Consider the following 18,731-nt stretch of genomic DNA (forward strand, 5'->3'; position numbering starts at 1 on the left):
CTTGGGAATTGGCCCCCTCTGTATTGGCCTCGAAAGCCACCCCTTTGATATTGTCCCTGGTAGGTAGGTGGTCTTGTTTGTGAGGTGCTGGCTTCTGTGGCTTGACCTCGAAACCCTCCTCTGAAAGTTGTTTTGCGAAATTTGCCAAATGTGCCTCTGTCCTGCGGGGAATAGAGTGCGCCCATGGCTTTGGCTGTGTCAGTGTCCTTCTTTAATTTTTCAATTGCAGTGTCCACTTCTGGGCCAAACAATTGCTGTTCATTGAACGGCATATTGAGCACTGCCTGTTGTATCTCAGGTTTGAAGCCAGATGTGCGCAGCCATGCGTGCCTCCTTATTGTCACAGCAGTATTTATTGTTCTTGCAGCTGTATCTGCTGCATCCATAGAAGAACGTATTTGGTTGTTGGAGATATTTTGCCCCTCTTCAACCACTTGTTTCGCTCATTTCTGGAATTCTTTGGGGAGGTGCTCGATGAGATGCTGCATCTCGTCCCAATGGGCCCTGTCGTATCGCGCTAGGAGTGCTTGCGAGTTGCCGATGCGCCACTGATTTGCAGCTTGTGCTGCAACCCTTTTCCCAGCTGCATCAAACTTGCGGCTCTCCTTGTCCGGAGGTGGTGCGTCGCCTGATGTATGCGAGTTGGCTCTTTTACGAGCTGCTCCTACGACTACTGAATCTGGTGTCAGTTGTGATGTAATAAAAGCAGGGTCTGTGGGCGGTGCCTTGTATTTTTTCTCCACCCTTGGAGTTATTGCTCTGCTTTTAACAGGCTCCTTGAAAATCTGTTTAGCGTGCCTTAGCATTCCCGGGAGCATGGGAAGGCTTTGATAATGGCTGTGGGTGGAGGACAGGGTGTTAAAGAGGAAGTCATCCTCAATAGGCTCCGAATGTAGAGATACATTATGAAATTCGGCTGCCCTAGCTACCACCTGTGCATATGCTGTACTGTCCTCAGGTGGTGAGGGTTTAGTTGGGTACGACTCTGGACTATTGTCCGATACTGGAGCATCATAGAGGTCCCATGCTTCCTGATCATCCTGGCTCATGGTGGTATGAGCTGGTGATTGTGGTGGAGTCTGTGCCGGTGATACATGAGTTGACTGTGGTGGAGAGGGTGGTGGAGTTACCCTCTTTACCACCTTAGCTTGTGGTGGCTTGTCTTGTTGTTGGAAGTCAAGTTTCCTTTTCCTTCTGATTTTTGGAAGAGTGCTGATTTTCCCTGTACCCCTTTGGATAAAGATCCGCTTTTGCGTGTGATCTACCTCTGTAGTTTGTAATTCCTCCTCAAATCGGTGTCTTTTTAGTTGGGAGGACAGTGATTGTTCCTCTGAGTAGGAACTGGTTTTTGGTTCGGTTGCCGGGTGTTTTGGCACTGAAACCGTGTCTTTAGTTGTTTTTGGCTCCGACAAGATCTTTCTCTTTTTCGGTGTCTTGGCCTCTCGGTGCCGACCGTCTTTGGTGCGCTATCTCTGTGCCGAGCAGCTTCGGTGCCGCTGTCTCTGTGTCGAGTAGCTTCGGTGCCGCTGTCTCGGTGTCGAGCCTTTTCTGCACCACTCTCTCGGTCCCGAGAGTGTTGCGTGCCTGTGTCTCGACCCGAGTCGGACGACTTCGGCACCAGCTCGCCCTTTTTCGGTGCCGATGGACGGTCACCTACTTTATGGGTTATGCCATGGCCTGTTGGCAGTGGCGTCCCCTGGGCTTTGTCTGTTTTTTCGTGTGATCTTTCTTTCGACGTCTTACTCACGGTTGGTTGCTCGTCGACGTCGAATTCTTCGGAATCTGATTCGCGGATGGAGAAAGTTTCTTCTTCTTCCTCCTCCTCCTCGAACCCTTGTTGTCCTGTCGGCGTGGAAGCCATCTGCAACCTCCTGGCTCTTCGGTCCCTGAGCGTTTTTCTCGACCGAAACGCGCGACAGGCCTCACACGACTCTTCCTTGTGCTCGGGGGACAGGCACAAGTTACAGACCAAATGTTGGTCTGTATAAGGATATTTACTGTGGCATTTAGGACAGAATCGGAACGGGGTCCGTTCCATCAGTCTCGATGTTGCATGCGGTCGGGCCGACCAGGCCCCGACGGGGGATCGAAAATACCCCGAAGGGTTACCGGAGCTCTTTAAGGCTCGGTGTCGATTTGCCCTAACTATCCCGAATGAAACAATACCGACACATTTTCCGTTGATTCTGACTAACTTTCCGACCCGAAACACGGAGCGAAAAGGAACACGTCCGAACCCGATGGCGGAAAAAAAACAATCTAAGATGGAGTCGACGCCCATGCGCAATGGAACCGAAGTGGGAGGAGTCCCTCGGTCTCGTGACTCGAAAAGACTTCTTCGAAGAAAAACAACTTGTAACACTCCGACCCAACACCAGACGGCGGACTATGCACAGCATGTGTATCTGCAGCTACACATGCCACCGAACACCTATTTACAATAGGGTACTTAGAGAGATGGTTAGTCAGGCACCCGCAGGAAAGAAAAAATAGCAGAGAGGTAGCCCTTGAGAGTGCCCAACGCACAGCTCTGCTTGGTAAGAGAATGCATGAAAAGGAAAACTTGAGAAAGAGGGGCAGAAAGGGGATTGATTTGTTTTTCTGCACACCATGCCACAAATTTTTTCCAACGGCAGGCATATACCATTTTGGTGGAGGGACACCAGACTCCCAAGATGACACCACAGACTTTGGGAGAAAGGTCGAAAGCTGTCAACTGCCACCGCTCAATCTCCACGCAAGAAGGTGGAGACTGGACAGGTTTGGGTGGAGAATTCTCCTCTTCTGCTGCAACAGAATATCCTCCCAAATGTACAACTTCATCGGAGGGTCATTGACCATACTCAGGAGCTCAGGATACCAGACCCTCTGTGCCCAGTCCCGACCCCCCAAGGATAACTTGGGCCTGGTTGTTCTTGAGCTTGTTGTGAACTCTGGGCAGCAGTGGTATGGGAGGAAAGGAGTACCGGAGGCCTGCACTTCAGTCGAGAAGAAAAGCGTCTCCTAGTGAGAGCCACCTCGGAATCTCCAGCGTGCACAACTGTTGACGTACAGGTTACTTCTCTTCGGTAATTATATACCTGGTAGAGAAATATTCTAGTTGCAGATATCTTACCTTAGAATTTTCCACCAGGCGTCAGACTGGATCTGGAGATTTTTTTCTTCGAGCAATACCCTTGCACGTTGGTAGGTGGCATTGGTCAACTCCGCAGGCATTGTAGTTGCCGTGATGACTTTGGCAGTAGTACATAGACGCTGCCTCAGCCCAGTGACATCAGTTTCTTTTCACGACTTTCCACGCCAAAGCGCAGAGCCGCCAAGAACACTGCGATTAGTGCACCTGAGCTAAGAACCTGAAAGGGGAATCCCTGTCCCTAGAAATCAGTTCTCAAGTGGGGAGGATGTGTGGGCCGGTAAGGAATCTGTAACTAGAATATGTCTCTACAAGATATATCGTTACCGAATGTAAGTAACTTGTAGGTCTGATAGAGATTTCTAGATGTAGATTCCTTACCTTAGAATAGATACCCAAGCAATGCCTTCCTCGGAGAGGGCTGCGAACCAAGATCATACTAGAAAGTCCTGCAGAACCGAATGACCAAAGTAGCCGGCCCGACGGACCTGACTGTCCAGGCAGTAATGTTTAGCAAACGTATGAGAGGATGCCCATGTAACTGCCTGGCAGATATCCAGGACAGGAACTCTGCGTGCTAACGCAGTGGAAGCAGCAGTTGATCTGATGGAATGAGCGCGCAATCCCTCAGGGGGTTGCTTCTTGGCCAAAGCGCAGCACATCTTGATGCAAAAAAGTACCCATCGAGAGATGGTATGTTTTTGCACTGCCTTCCCTTTCTTTGCACCCACATATCCAACAAAGAGTTGATCGTCCACCCGAAAATCTTTAGTACTATTTAGATAGAACGCTAATGCTCTTTTTGGGTCCAGGTGGTGGAGTCTCTCCTCCTCATGAGAAGGATTTGAGGTGCATAAAAAGTAGGCAAGGTGATGGACTGGCCTACATGAAAAGGCGTAACGACCTTGGGAAGGAAGGAAGGAAGCCTTAGAGCGCAACACCACTTTGTCAGGGTGGACAGACAAGAATGGGGGCTTTGAAGAAAGAGCCTGAAGCTTGCTCCCTCACTTTGCGGGCAGAAGTGATGGCAACAAGAAAAACAGCCTTGAAAGTAAGGAGCCATATTGGACAATTGTGCATTGGCTCGAATGGAGTACACATTAAGAAAGTAAGGACAAGATTGAGGTCCCACTGAGGCATGATAAATGGAGTGGGAGGAAACAAATGGGTGAGACCTTTAAGGAATCGATTGACATTAGGAGACTTAAAGAGTGAAGGCTGATCAGTTAACCTAAGAAAGGCCGAAATAGCAGATAAATACCCTTTAAGGTTGCCCAAAGCAGAGCAATGCTGGGCTAAAGAAAGAATGAAAAAAAGAACCTCAGAAAGAGGAGCAGAGAGGGGGTCAACAGATTAGTTGTTACACCATGCCACAAATTTATGCCAATGACAGGCGTATACCGTTTTGGTGGAGGGACGCCTGGCTGCCAAGATAACGTCACAGGCTTTAGGTGGAAGGTCAAAAGCCGTCAACTTCTGCCACTCAATCTCTACACATGAAGGCGAAGATTGGACAGGTGCGTGTGGAGAATCGTCCCCTGCTGCTGCGACAGAAGAACCTCCCGAAGAGGCAGTCTGAGTTGAGGATCCGTGGCCCTGCTCAATAGCTCGGGATACCATACTCTCCGTGCCCAGTCCGGAGCCACCAAGATAGCTTGGGCCCGGTCGTTCCTGATATTCTTGAGAACTCTGGGCAAAAGTGGTACAGGCGGAAAGAAGGCAGGAGTTCCACTCGAGACGAAAAGAGTCTTCGAGCGAGTGCCGCCTTCGAAACCCCAACCCGCAAAACAGCTGACAATGCGTGTTCTCTTCAAAGGCGAACAGATCTAACCAAGGCTCTCCCCACTGCTGAAACAGACCTTGCGTCACCTCCGGATGGAGACGCCATTCATGATTGGCTAAGCATCGATGGCTGAGTTTGTCTGCTCTGGCGTTCAGAGAGCCCGCCAGATGCTGAACTACCAGGGTATTGTCTTGATGTTCCAGCCATGTCCAGAGGCATAGTGCCTCCTGACAAGGGGTCCAGGACCCTACTCCACCCTGTTTGTTTCAGTACCACATGGTGGTAGTGTTGTCCGTGAACACTTTCACTACGTTCCCTTTGAGAGAGGGAAGAAATGCTTTCAACGCAAGCATGATCGCCCAGAGCTCCAGAAGTCTGATATAGAGCCCAGACTCTGCCGGAGCCCAGAGGCCTCTGATCTCCGCCTCTCCCACGTGGACACCCCATTCCAGAAGGGACACATCTGTCACTCTGGATAGATCTGGCTGGGGAAGGGAGAGGGATCTGCAATGGACCTGATGCGGATTCGAAAAGCCACCACAGCAGGTCTTTTGCAGTCCCCTCCGAGATCTGGACCGTGTCGGAGAGATTTCCCTGATGCTGCGCCCACTGGAACTTCAAGTCCCAAGCAGAGCCCGCATATGCCACCTAGCATTTGTCACTAGCAGGAGACAGGAGGCCATGAGGCCTAGCAGCTTCAGAGTAAGTCTCACTGAAACCCAAGACAGAGGCTGAAAGATGGGAATCATACCCCAAATATCTTGGACTCGCTTTTCGGGAAGATAGGCCCGGAACTGCACTGTGTCCAGAACAGCTCCGATGAAAGGGAGCGTCTGAGAGGGAGACAGTTGTGACTTGGGCACGTTTATAGTGAACCCCAGCGTGTGCAGGAGGTTCGCCGTAACCAGAAGGAGGTTGACGGTTTTCTGGGGCGAATCCGCCTTCAACAAACAGTCATTGAGATAGGGGAGGACTGCCCCCCCTGATGTCCGCAGATGAGCTGTGATCATCGCCATCACCTTAGTGAACACACAAGGGTTGCTGGTAAGGCCAAAGGAAAGTACAGCAAACTGAAAAGCGCTCGTAGCCTACCGTGAACCACAGGCAATGCCCTGTGGACAGGAAGGGCGGCAATGTGGAAATTTGGGTGTTGCAAGTCCAACACTACTATTTAGTCTCCTGGGTCCAGGGTAAACAGGATCTGAGCTGACATGACCATTTTGATCTTCTCCTTCTTGAGAAAGTAGTTTTGGGGCCATAAGTCTAGGATAGGACGAAGGACTCCGTCTTTCTTTGGCACCAGAAAGCAGGGGGATTAGCAACAACCCACTTCTGGCATTGGAACCCGCTTTACAGCTCCCTTGGCCAAGAGAGCCTTGACGTCCTGGCAGAGAAGTAACATCCTCTGTCAGCCTGTTGTAAGATGGTGGCATGAGGGCGATGTGGTCATGAAGGGGAGGGAGTAGCTCCTTCGGTTGATCTGCAAAGCCCATCTGTCCGATGTTACGGACTGCCAGTGGGGCAGGTGAACGTGTATCCTGCAGCCAACTGGATGCCCATGACGGTATGAGGGCAGTTTAAGAGGGTTTGAAAGCTGCCAGGAGTTGTGTGGACTGACCTGACCCCTGGCCTGCCTGACCTATGAGGTCTGTGTCACCTTCGGCCATGCAGAGGCTGGGGAGCGTGCATTTCATGGCAGCTGGGAGGGTATTGGTGCAGCTGGAATCCTCTTCCATATCCACAAAAGGAGCGAAAGGCAGATTGTGGGTGATGTGGGGCCATAGAAAGGCCCAAGGACCTGGCTGTAGCCCTACCGTCCTTAAAGCGCTCTATCGCCAAATCTGCCTTGTCTCTGAAGAGATGTGTTATCAGAGATGACTGGACTTCCCTTGAAAAGCCCATTGAGTCAGTTGTGTCAAGTCCACAACGTATGGTGAACTTTGTTGCTTCTCTCCCACACCATCATTGCAAATGACACTACATCCTCTGTAGCCACAGAAGGCAAAGAAAGCATACCAGTGTCTGGAGACGTATCCAGTCCACTGGCTTTGCCCAGTTACTCACAACAGTCAAAGTTGGGGACTGTATAGGGCTGGTATTCTTCATGGTCCTCACACTCCTCCCTAAGTCCTAGCCCGTAGGAATAGGGCTTTGGCTCCAACCTGGAGGATTTGGCTACAGATGGCAGCAGAAACAGCATTGATCAATGCCTCTCCAGCTTTGTGTCGGAGTCGGGATCAGAGTGGGGCCAGGACCGCCAGCGGAGCTGGGAGAGACAGCATTAGGACAGGCATTGGGGAAGGTCGAGGTGGTACTACTGGCACTGGTCCAGATTCAGAAAAGGATCCTCAAGGCTTGACTGGAGCCAAAACCGGTGACCCCGGCACTAAACAAGAAGGGGCCCCTTTGGACTCCTCAGGGGCCTGAAGGTGCACCAGAGGAGTCGGTCTGCCCAAAAATGAGGCACAGGGCCTCATAAAATCCTTTCAGTTGGGCAATAGTCGCTCCGGATCATTGGGGAGGAGCAGAGCTGACCCAGGCTCTAGCACGGAGCCGAGCCAGCACTAGATGCACAACGCTCCCTCATCTCGTCGGCCAACAAACAAGGTGAAGTCGAACATCTCTTTGACTTCTTTTTCTTCTTATGGTGGGACATACCCAAGTGGCACGACAACTTTGAGTGTGACAAGGATCTCGGACTCCACAACCGCTCCCAGGAGAAAACAATTCAGTGTACTTTGCATCGCCGCATGTCAAGCCACCAGGAGCTTGAAGGATCGCCCCCTCAAGGCCTTCAGGTTTATGGCGCTGCATTCAGAACACAAATTGGGGTCATGGTTGCACTCGAGACCCCCAAAGGCATAAAAAGTGTGGGTCCATCACCTGCAATGGTCAGTGACAGGCGCCACAGGGCTTGAAGCCAGCCTTCTTGAATGACATCCCTGCCACCCCAGGAGGAAAACCTAAAAAAAAAAGACTTGACAAAATGTTGAAAAAATTCAGTCAAAAAGGGGCTGACGGGGTAGCTCTTCTCTAGATCAGTGCTGACTGGCGCGAAAGAAAAGAACTGATGTCTGTGCTCCTTGGTGGCCTCTATACAGGCGCCGCAGACATCACTTCCAGCGCGGGTGACGCACGCAGAGCCGAACTACGTAACCTACAGGTGAGCAGGAGGCATGCTCAAGAAAAACCTTCCAGATCAAGTCTAACAGTAAGGAATCTGCGGCTAGAAGTCTCTATAAGATTGTGTAAGACTAACCGTTTGAGATGGCTCACCTAAGCAGGGTTTGGGGAAGAGAGTAGAGTATATAAAATCTGTAAGTGTACTTTCACTACTTATTCCAACTGAAAAAGGCAGTCTTGAAAGCACAATTACACATGGACAACTTGTGCATGGATACACTGAAATCCCTACTCACATGTGCACAGAAACAAAATTGTGTAAGGATGCCTCAAACCACCATAGAGGCTTTTTAACTTTTGCTCCAGAATTGATCTGCTTAGGTTCATAGAAACATATTGCAGAATCTCTTTAAGGAAGAAGACGAAGTGTTACAAGCAATTAAAGAATAGTTTTAGACTAATACGTGGAAGCGTTCTTTTTTTGATATATGAAAAATGACCTTTTCAGTCACTAGCAAATAGCAGTTCATTTTGGATGGAGAAAGTATACTTAAAGGTTTTATTAGGGTTGGCGTCACAGATATTCAAGATGCACCAAACAATGTAATAGAAGCCAGACGTAACTAATTGGACTTGAGGGAAGGGAGAACTTGGAGGAAGAATACCACAGCAAACAATATGCAGAAAAATTGCAATTTAGTCTGACTCCTAAGTGGTACAACATATTCCTAGTTACACTATTCAATGGCATTCTAGAACTATAGAGTTTTTAGGCACATTCTACTTATTTAAATTTCTCTCCTCTAAATGAGTGAACCTTCTGACATACTAGTCAATTCAGAAGTTCTATTAAAGTTTTGTGGCTTTGGTATTTGTATCCTGAAATTATTGGTATCTTAAACACTAGCAGAATGTGTATGATCTAATAAGAAAAGCTTTCTAGATCGGATCAGCACAATAAACAGCCCACTAACATAATATATATTTGCAAATCCAAACGTAAAAGTATGTCATTTCTAAATTTCAGACAATTCTGAATTTTGTGATATAGCCACAAAATTATTTCAAAAGGCAAAACAATGCTTTAGCTGTCCAAGGAAGACCAAGAGAAAGACAAACCATATGGTGCCGCAGTTATTTTATGTAACTGGATCTTACGAGGCACTGCATAAATCCTCAGTTTGAAACAGAACACCAAATTTCCTAACAGACCAATGGGTTTTATTTTTTTACAAACAACAACGTAAGCTCACTCACTTAAATAAGAATTAATAAGACCTGATGGTACAGCCACCGAACCAGTCTTTAACGCAAGGGTTGAATAAAATGACTTTTGGCCTCTTACATATTTGTGTGTGTCGGAAGAGCACATCTATCTTGCTTAAAATGATAATTAGTAACTTGCAGTTGCTTTTGACAAGAGTTGAGTTATTTTGTGTACACTGAGTTTTCTTATTTTAACCAACAGTTTTATGATCAAGGTAGGTTGCAAAGACAAAATCCAAAATCAATGAGTGAAATACATTCATGGCTTAAATTCAGTCTTGTAAACAGCAAGAACAATTGTTTTATTTTTCAAAAGCACAGCCCTTTGTGAGTGTAGGCTTTGAAATTTGCCTCTAAAGGGCTTTGACTACACACAAATGGCCGAGCCTAATTGTATAAGACTTCATCTTTATGAAGTCTCCGTTAACCACCCCTTAAATATGCTTTCCATTACATGAATATGGATATTCTTGTGCTGGACTTGGGCCCATCCAATGTATTAATCAAAGCCTCCAAAATGAATGTTTGGAGGCCAGGTTTTCAAGCTCTGCCTAGAGAAGATTACTTGAATGACAAATCTATTCCCAAACCAAAAAGCAAGTGTGCAGACTTACAAAGGAAGCCCTTGACATCATCTGGGCAGCCGTGCTCTGGCCAGTCCGTATACTGGAGATGCCATACAGTCCTCTCCTGACCAGTTAAGAGGTGTTTGATCTTCAGGCCGGTGGTGGCGTAGCAACCAGAGTCCGTACGAAAGCGAGTAGTGATTTTAAATCGCCCATAAGTGACTGTGTTGTGCCTGGAGCCGAGCCTGGGCCAGTACCTGAAGCTCTTCTCTCGTCCACCCTCCTTCAAAACAGATAAAGAAAATGTAAGTCATTAATGTGAATTAAAAAAAATGCTGCAAAGATTGGATTGTCAAGAAAATTTACACAAATAGCCTACATGCTTCGGACTCCCGCAGCAGCTCTAAGTATAAGTCAGTTAGTAGACAGCTGCACCTGCTGTTGAAATCAATTAGTAACCTGTAGGTCACGTATTCGAATCCAAGCAAGAACAAATTACCCTTTTACCCTCCAGAGCTCAATGAAAATCCCTGAGTTAATCAACAGTAATGCCACCGTACACTATCTTGGAGAGCGAGTTAAAATGCCTCACATAAATGCCCATTATTGTGATGACTACACATTAGATATGCATCTCACATGCAATAAAAGAGTTCCCTCTCCCTCTTGAAAAAGAACTCAGGTGAATTTTTTTATTTTTTTTATTTTTACAAACTAGACAGATAGTTCGCTCATAAGTTAAAATTGCAAACCGAATTCATAGTTCCAAGCCTTAGTTCAGAAAATGTAGCCCTTTGTAAAGTTATCTAATTCGTCCTGGCTTTAAACCTTTCTGAGACAATCAATGTCTCTCCTAGTCTGAATAGCTTAACTGTTATTTTTTTTAAATCTAGTCTTATTTTACCTTTTAACAGCATGGTACTTGAGCAATACACTATATTATATTATATTATATTATATTATATTATATTATATTATATTATATGAGAACTCCATTAATAACAAAGGAACAGCAGAGGCCTACCTGAACTGGTATAGCCCCACTGCTCTCAACATTTCAATGTCGCAATAAACAGCCTCTGCCTTTCTCTTTCCCCTGCCTCTCTAAAATATATTTGGCAAAGGAAAGCGAAAGGCAGAGGCCGTGCAAGAGAACACATGCAGACTTGACCATTTTCTCCTCCTGCAGGTCAGTGTCACAAGGCCTCAGAAGGAGGGAGGGGTGAATGCTGCTCAGTCCCTGGGTCTCCCTGGCATGGCTGAACTACAAAAGCTGAGGAGAACCAGGTGCTGGCTTTAGCCCCCCCTTCTACAGCTTCAGCTGTGAATAATCAAAAGTAACAGCCGTGGGCCCGCACATGGTTGCAAACTATAGGACAGAGGTTCCCAACCTTTTGACTTTTGTGGACCCCCACTTTATCATTATTGGAACACAGGGACCCCCACTGAATCATTATTGGACTCCGGGGACTCCAACTGAGTCAATACTGGAAGCCGGGGACCCAGGCCAAAACATTGTTGATGATTTGAACTGCAAAACAATACACAAAAAATACAGAGGCAAGCATTACATCAAATACAAACACAAATGATAATACATTTTATTCCATTTGCAAACAAATAAAATACAAAAATAAAAATTTTACTTTTCTAAACTCGATTGAAGCCACACACTGTCCTTAGTTTATTATGTTTGATGCACCTGCCCTTCTCCCATGAATCAATCTGAGGACACTAATTTAATTTTTATCCTCCAATTTCAAATACCTTGACATTTACAGAATGTTTTAATTTTTTCAATTATGCATGTAGCCACTTTATTTATATACACTTTATCAATCTGTTAATATTAGTTATTTTTCTAAGCAGTCACGGACCCCCTGAGGAGGCTTCGCAGACACCAAGGGGTCCCTGGGCCACAAGTTGGGAACCACTGATGTAGGACATTCACAGCAAAAGCTGTGAACAAAGGTTTTGGAGCAGAAAGGGATTTCAACCCTCTCCGGCACCCGAGAGGCCTTTATTTTTTTAATTAGAACATTCTGCCCTCATAGGGCAGAATGTTCAAATATTTTTATAGCCCTCAGCAGCTGGGCTATACTAACCATTAAAGGCCTGCTCCCTTGTTACACTGGAGCAGGCCTTTAATGGCTAGTAAAGCGAAGTCATTTCCATGCTTTTACTCTCTACAGAAACACCAATGGGGCAATTTGAAATAAACAGTCAGCGATGAGATCATCAGACAAACATTTGTATGTGTGGCGAAGGAGTAAATGGGGACCTAGTTCTAAAAAGATTCCCTTGGGGACACCTTGGCATACGCTTATACACAATGCATGCTCCCCTTAGCAAGGGAACCAGCTTCTCTGCAACATGAACATCCGATATGCGGGATCAGAATGTGACATCACTGAGCTTTTGAACGAAATCCTTAGAGAGACTTGAGCTTTCATCAAACGAATGATCAAATATACTATTTTAAAATACTAAAAAAATAAACAAAACTCAGACACTAACACATTCAAAACGGAACTATTTTTAGAGTGAGCTACAAAATACCAATGTTAGAAATTGGCAACGAGTCCAACTCGATTCTCCAAAAATGATAAGCTACATCAAAAGACAAAAGGCACTTAGTCAAAATTTTCCATGCTGTACTTCATTCCACTAGGCTAGCGGACACATTTATGCCTGCCCTGGCAGAGTATAGACCATCATATTTTAGAGATCTTCACCAGCCTTTTGGAGAACTGTGCCACAGCAGCTCCCCAAAAAGCTTGTGGGCACCATGTTTACTGTGCCCACTCAGCACAGTTTTTGCTTTCAAAACTAATCTAAGAAAGTTTTTGTTTTGTTACAGAAAAACAAAAACTAAATGGCTCTGACATGCAGAGATTTTTTTCCCCAGTGCACTGGGCCATTAGTGCTATATCCTTTTCAGGACACCACTTTCCTTAGCGGTCCCAAACATGAGAAAAGTGTATGCTAGGATGCCTACTTTCAGTATGGTAGAGCAGGTGAAGTACTATCACCAATGCCTAAATAACCAAAGGGCCAACATACAAAGGAGTCCCTTAGAGACGCCACTGTTTGCTCTGCCATTAGAAACATGGCTGTTCCCCCAACACTAGATGGAGTGAGAAAACAGCAGCATTGGCTAACTGGGTGTTCCAACACATTTTTGGAAGATGACCATGATTAGATTAGGTTTTTAAAGCATTTATGTGCTGTTTTGTAAATCGGATATTGCTGGTATGCAAACCCATATAACTGGTGTTCCCATTTTCTTTTATTTCTTGTGAGCTAACAGCTGCCTATTCCTAGACCCAACATAGTTACTGCTTGGAATGCTGAGCAACGTTTTATTTATACATAATACAAAATAATAATGTTGGTCATTTTTGGTAGGCGTGTGGCTTACAATAGAATGAAAATAATGAGAGCACTGTGAAGTAGAGGTAGGAACTCATTGAAAATTGTGTCCCATAAATGCTAGGAGGAAAGGGAGGAAGAGAAAGGTGTTCTTAACATCTCATTCCAAGAGGGAAAACAGGATGGGGATTTTCTTAATGGTGAACAGTACAGCAGTTTTATAAACAGCTTTGTTGATCTCTGATTGTGTGTTGTCAAGGTAACTATTTCAGGGCCAGATGGGGGAAAGATCAAGGGATGTTTCAATCCTGCATTGAGCACTCTGCATGACCCAACTGAAGGGTCACACTCTTTTCTGAATTAAATTTGTCAAGTGGGATTCAAAAGAATACAAGACTTGGGTCATGCTTCTTCATTTAAACTATGTGCATGATATGTACCACATATGTTGATGAATGCACATTAGGTGCATTTGGAGGAAATATGAGGAAGGGTTAGTGTTCAATCCTGGACATAATGTACCCAGAAAATGAGTTACTTACCGTTGTTAACATCTTTGGAGTGGATACTCCATCTAAACACAGATTTCCCACCTTTAGAATTCCCATATAAAGACTGGATCTATAAAATTCCCTCTACAATGACCCTTGGCTGTTGCTAGGATGTGCAATGTGGCTCTGTGGTGAACTTGTACTATCCCAGAAGTGACAGAGCAAAGTCACATAAAGGAACTACCCCCGAGTGTGGACATTACGTGTTTTTCTTTCTGAGTCCTTCAAGTTGGATCCAGGTCTCTGCTCCTAAATTTGTTGTCCTCCGGACAACACCAGTGAAAAGGATGACAGTGTGGCAGGGAAGAGGTGTCCCCTGAAAAAGTCAGGTTTTGAGTTGCGAAGCGACTGAAGGAAGCAGATGTCAGGCACAGACCCTCAAAACTGACTCTGGTCCCTGGTAATAACTCAAAGTTGTGTGAGAAATATGACTTCCTGCACCTGAAGTCGATCGGGGAGCTGGAAGCAAAACAAAGCTCTATAAAGCCAAACACAAGTGACTACGCTGAAAGCAGCATTACCATTCCAAGTTGCAAGCTGCACCCGAACAGAGAGTCAGTCCCTCACAAGGGCATGCTCAAAGTTTTCAGGTAAGTTGAAAAAAAGCCATAATCACAAGAAAACTAAGCGAGATTCCAACTGTTCTCACCACGCAAAATCAAGCAAGAAGCTGCAAGGGCCTCAATTCAAGGGCCCCTAGCTTCCAGCCTGTTCCAACTCCTATGCGGTCGTAGAGATTTCCCCAGCAGACCCCAATTTTGCCCATGCTGTCAGTTAGACCTGTCAGCCTTAAGGTGGTCTTCCCCCAAACCATTTTGCCTTCCTCCTCCATTTTTGCTGACCTCGTTTTTGCTGGCCTTAGGACTCTGCGCACTTTACCATTGCTAACCAGTGTCAAAGTGCAAGTTTTTGCTCCTTAACACATGGTAACATTGGCTTATACCAAACTGGCATATTTAATGTACTTTTAGGACTCTAATAAAGTAGTACTGCATGTCCCCAGTGCCTGAAATTAAATGCTACTAGTGGCCCTTCTGCACAGATTGTGCCCCCCTAAGTAGCCCTATAAACATGTCACAGGCCTGCCATAACAGCCTGTGTGTGCAGTTTTGAAACTGCCACTTTGACCTGGCAAAATAAACCTGTTCTGTACATGAGCCACACCTAGGGTAGGCTTTTGAGAGCCCAAAGGGCAGGGTGTGATGTATTGAAAAGTTAGGGCATGTACTTTTAAGTTTTACATGTCCTGGTAGGGAAAACATCTTAAATTTGTTTTCACTACTGCAAGGCCCACCCCTCCCACAGGATAGCACTGGAGTCATGTAATTATATTTAATAAGCTGTCATTTCTAAATGGGAGCAGCTACGCAGTTCATGTTTGGCATCTTTGGAACTGTAATGAAAAAATTTAAGTTATGGTGAGATCCAATTTTAAATTACAATTTTGAAAATGCCACTCTTAGAAAGGTGGCATTTCCCTACCTTAGCCCTTCAGTGGCTTATAACCTGTACCTGGGTCAAATGACTGGGTGTAGCTGACAGTTGAGCTTTGTGTATTCCTCCTAGACAGCCACACACAATAGGGATCTTAGGTATACCTGGATGGGCTATCACTGGCAGAATGGGAGAGAGGAGCTGGGCAAAGCCCCACTTACACTTGAATAGCCTGTCACCACACAAAGGGCTGCACACCCCTTGTAATTAGTGTGGAGCCAGGAAGGGGGAAGCATGATGCCTGGGGACTTCAAAGGAAAACCTCTCCCCCACTTAGAAGGCACAACTGGATATAAATGCTAGACCTCAGACACCACCATTTCAGTACACTTTTGTATCCGCGGGAACTCTGGCAGGAAGGGCTGCTGAAAGGACTGTCACTCTGCTGGACTGCTGTTGTGAAAGACTTGCTGCCCTCTTGCCTGGGTGAGAAGAGCACTGGACTGGCAATTCCACCCTTGAAACCAGGACACCAGACTGACTTCAAGAGCTAGTCTGCTGGCCTCCAGATCTGAGCCTCAGAAACATAAATTGCTCCCCAAAATTCTGCACCAGCCCCTGGACCCAGCTACAACAAGTTCCTGACCCCACCCCCAAATGGTGCCCTTCAGGTCCTGGACTCCTGGTGTGGCTCAGGGAACAAAATTCAAGCTTTTGGGCTCTTCGAGACTGAAAATGGGCCTGGTCACACCAAGAGCTCGCCACTTACACCGCAATTCCTTCCAGGGCCTGGCAGCTGCATCTTTGCGCAACAGCATCGACAGCTAACAGGGGACCGCCAACACAAAGCTCCAGCAACGCCCACCAGTGACATCTGGTCTGCTCTTCGTCCTACCCTGACAGCCACCTATGACACTCTTTCTGCTCCTCGTGGACGAACAGGACTCTTGCCATGAATTTGACAAGGTAAACTTCAGCAAGCCTAATCTGGTGAATGTAATTGACCTGAGCTCCATCGCAGTTGGCCTGAAAAAGTTACTTTCACCCTGCCTAGTGCAACCAAGCAGCCGCAGTTGGCACTTTGTGCTTTTTGACACTATTTTACACTTTAAACTTCAAAAATACACAACTCCGGATCTACGGACTAGATTTTTGTCTATTCGGTCTTGTTTTATTTATTACATTGTGCTCTATTGTTCTAACTTGATTTGAAACCCCTTTTGTGGTGTGTTGTCACTGGGTTACTGTTTGAAGTGTTGCACAAATACTTTACACATTGTTTCAAAGCTAAGCCTGACTGCTCTGTGCCAAGGTACCAGGGGGTTGAGCACATGTTAATTTGGGGTTGCGTTGCCCTGACAAGGATTGCGGTGTACTACTTGACCAGAGCTCACACCGCTGTCAACCAACATACCAATTTCTTACACTGTTGTAGACCCAGCAACAGGTTGCATTCTTTAAGAAGGTCATACTGCAGATTTGTCTTCTTGCTCCCTCCAGAGCACCTTTGACCCGTGCAGCCGCAGGGGCATCCAGCTGAACTTCTGTTGGCAGGCCCTCCCTGATGCTGTCTGCCCCTTCTGCACCTGTTCCCTGGTCCTTACCGATCCTAGTCCAGATCTCCATTATGGTTCGAAGTTCCATACAGTACTATTGAGGGAAGCCCTCAGAGGCCTAAGAACTAGAGACAATGTTCAGCATTGGAATATGATACTGGACAATTTTAGAGCACCCAACACTTCTAACTCTGATGCTGAGGCCAATCTCTCAGAACTTGACCCTGCATAACTAACCAAGATACTCATACAGGAGATTGTACAAGAGGATAAATCTGTTGTTTATTAGTGAATTGATCTAACACATTTATGCAATTGATAGAATGTGCGGAAGTGAGAAGGGAGGGGGAGGGGGGATCACAAATTGTGGAGTTATTTCATTATATATGCGTTGTCATGCAGTTATAAAGCAATAAAACAGATTTAAAAAAAAAAAAATGGTTCAAAGTTCCACTTAGGTGCCCTCTGTGTAAGCACCGCAGCAGACTTCATGGGTATCAGTACTGGAACTGGCTCCAACATTCGTCTCCAAATCTAAGCTGACATCAGTGGAACAAAGGAGAGAAGAGTGCCCATTGTTTTACTTTTAAGGCAAGTACAAAGGACTCTCACTCTCAAATATTTTCATTTACTGCAACAATATTTTACTGTGGGGAAAATATACTCTCTGCTTCTCATAATCAAAGAGTTGCAGGCCAACACAAATTCCTCTTCTACAGTGACATACGCAAGCAGACAGCCTAGTGCTATTGGGGAAAACCCAGGATCACAATAGAATGCTGGTGTATTGAATTGGTGTTCTTCCTCCTACACAATAAGAACATTATCATGCCACCAAAAGTGCAGAATAAGTTATTTTTGAGATCTGACCTTGTAAAATGGGCAGAGGCAGAGACTACATTACTGCATGCATGAAGACACAGGGAAGGCAGTGGTGTGGATGTAGATGAATGGGATGCCATTTTGTTTCCCTTGACCAAAAAGGACAATAGTAAACTTCCACAAGGAAATACTATACTCAAGGAAACAGAGAAACAATGTGGCTAGACAAAAATTTCCACTCCAACCTTGAAAGAAGTAAAAGGGAAATATTAAGGTGGAGAGGCTCAACCAGTGTAACAACAAGTATCCATCGCACCCTTGTGCAATGCACCATAGCCACCCTTGAGCAGAATCAAGAACACAGTGTTTGGTTTAGAGGCAAGGTCAAGAAGAAGCATGATTGCAACTTTTGTGTTAGCCCAGCGCCTGCGAATGAGCACATTTCCTGTAAGCCAAGTGGTGGTGGCGTTGTGGAAGCCTTGGGGTGAAACTGCTAAACACAATGGCCAAATCTCACATGATTAAAACCTTAAGCAAGACAGACAGATCAGAATTTTTGGTGGCCATTTAGGGTGTAAATAGGGCCACACTCATTTCTTGTTGCCAGTTATCGCAGCAGCAGTGAGGAGTGGATGCAGCTAGTGGTGAACATTCCAAATCCGGGAGAATCACCAGGAGAGTTGTTCAGTAAAGATCAGATGGCTGTCTGCAGAACTGGTATGACCTATCCATAGTTTATGAATATTTAGGAAAATATTTAAAGAAGGGTCAAATAATAAATCAAGGTAGTTCCCCTAGTACATATGTTGTTCAAATGACCATTTAACAACCCTGATTGTTCAAAGGTATTGGGGAAGTATCTAAGGAGTTTGGCAGAACACTGATAATCTTATTGAAAGAAACCATTTTCACCTGAACTTGTATCCCCGGCGACGTGGGACATGCAGAAAATGAATGAAAATCATTAAACTAATCATAGGCCGGGGACTGAGAACCTAGATGAAGAAAAGGTCCTAATTGTGATATCAAGTAAATAGGTTATAAGTATATTTATGCATACAACAAACACAGTAGGAAAGTAAACATTACTTACCTTCAGTAGTAATATGCTGGTGGATCTTACTT

At 45.7% G+C, this 18,731-nt stretch overlaps 1 protein-coding gene across 2 annotated transcripts in view; it reads right to left on the bottom strand.

Moving 5' to 3' along the window:
* The window catches only part of PTPN21 (protein tyrosine phosphatase non-receptor type 21), a 351,990-nt gene that overhangs the window by 37,522 nt on the left and 295,737 nt on the right, over positions 1–18,731 (bottom strand). For both annotated transcript variants that reach the window (XM_069208139.1, XM_069208138.1), the window contains one exon: positions 9,920–10,154. In XM_069208139.1, coding sequence (XP_069064240.1) covers positions 9,920–10,154 — 235 coding nt within the window. The remainder of the gene's footprint in view (positions 1–9,919; positions 10,155–18,731) is intronic.

The sequence above is a fragment of the Pleurodeles waltl genome, chromosome 9, assembly GCF_031143425.1.
Source record: "Pleurodeles waltl isolate 20211129_DDA chromosome 9, aPleWal1.hap1.20221129, whole genome shotgun sequence".
Lineage (NCBI taxonomy): Eukaryota > Metazoa > Chordata > Amphibia > Caudata > Salamandridae > Pleurodeles > Pleurodeles waltl.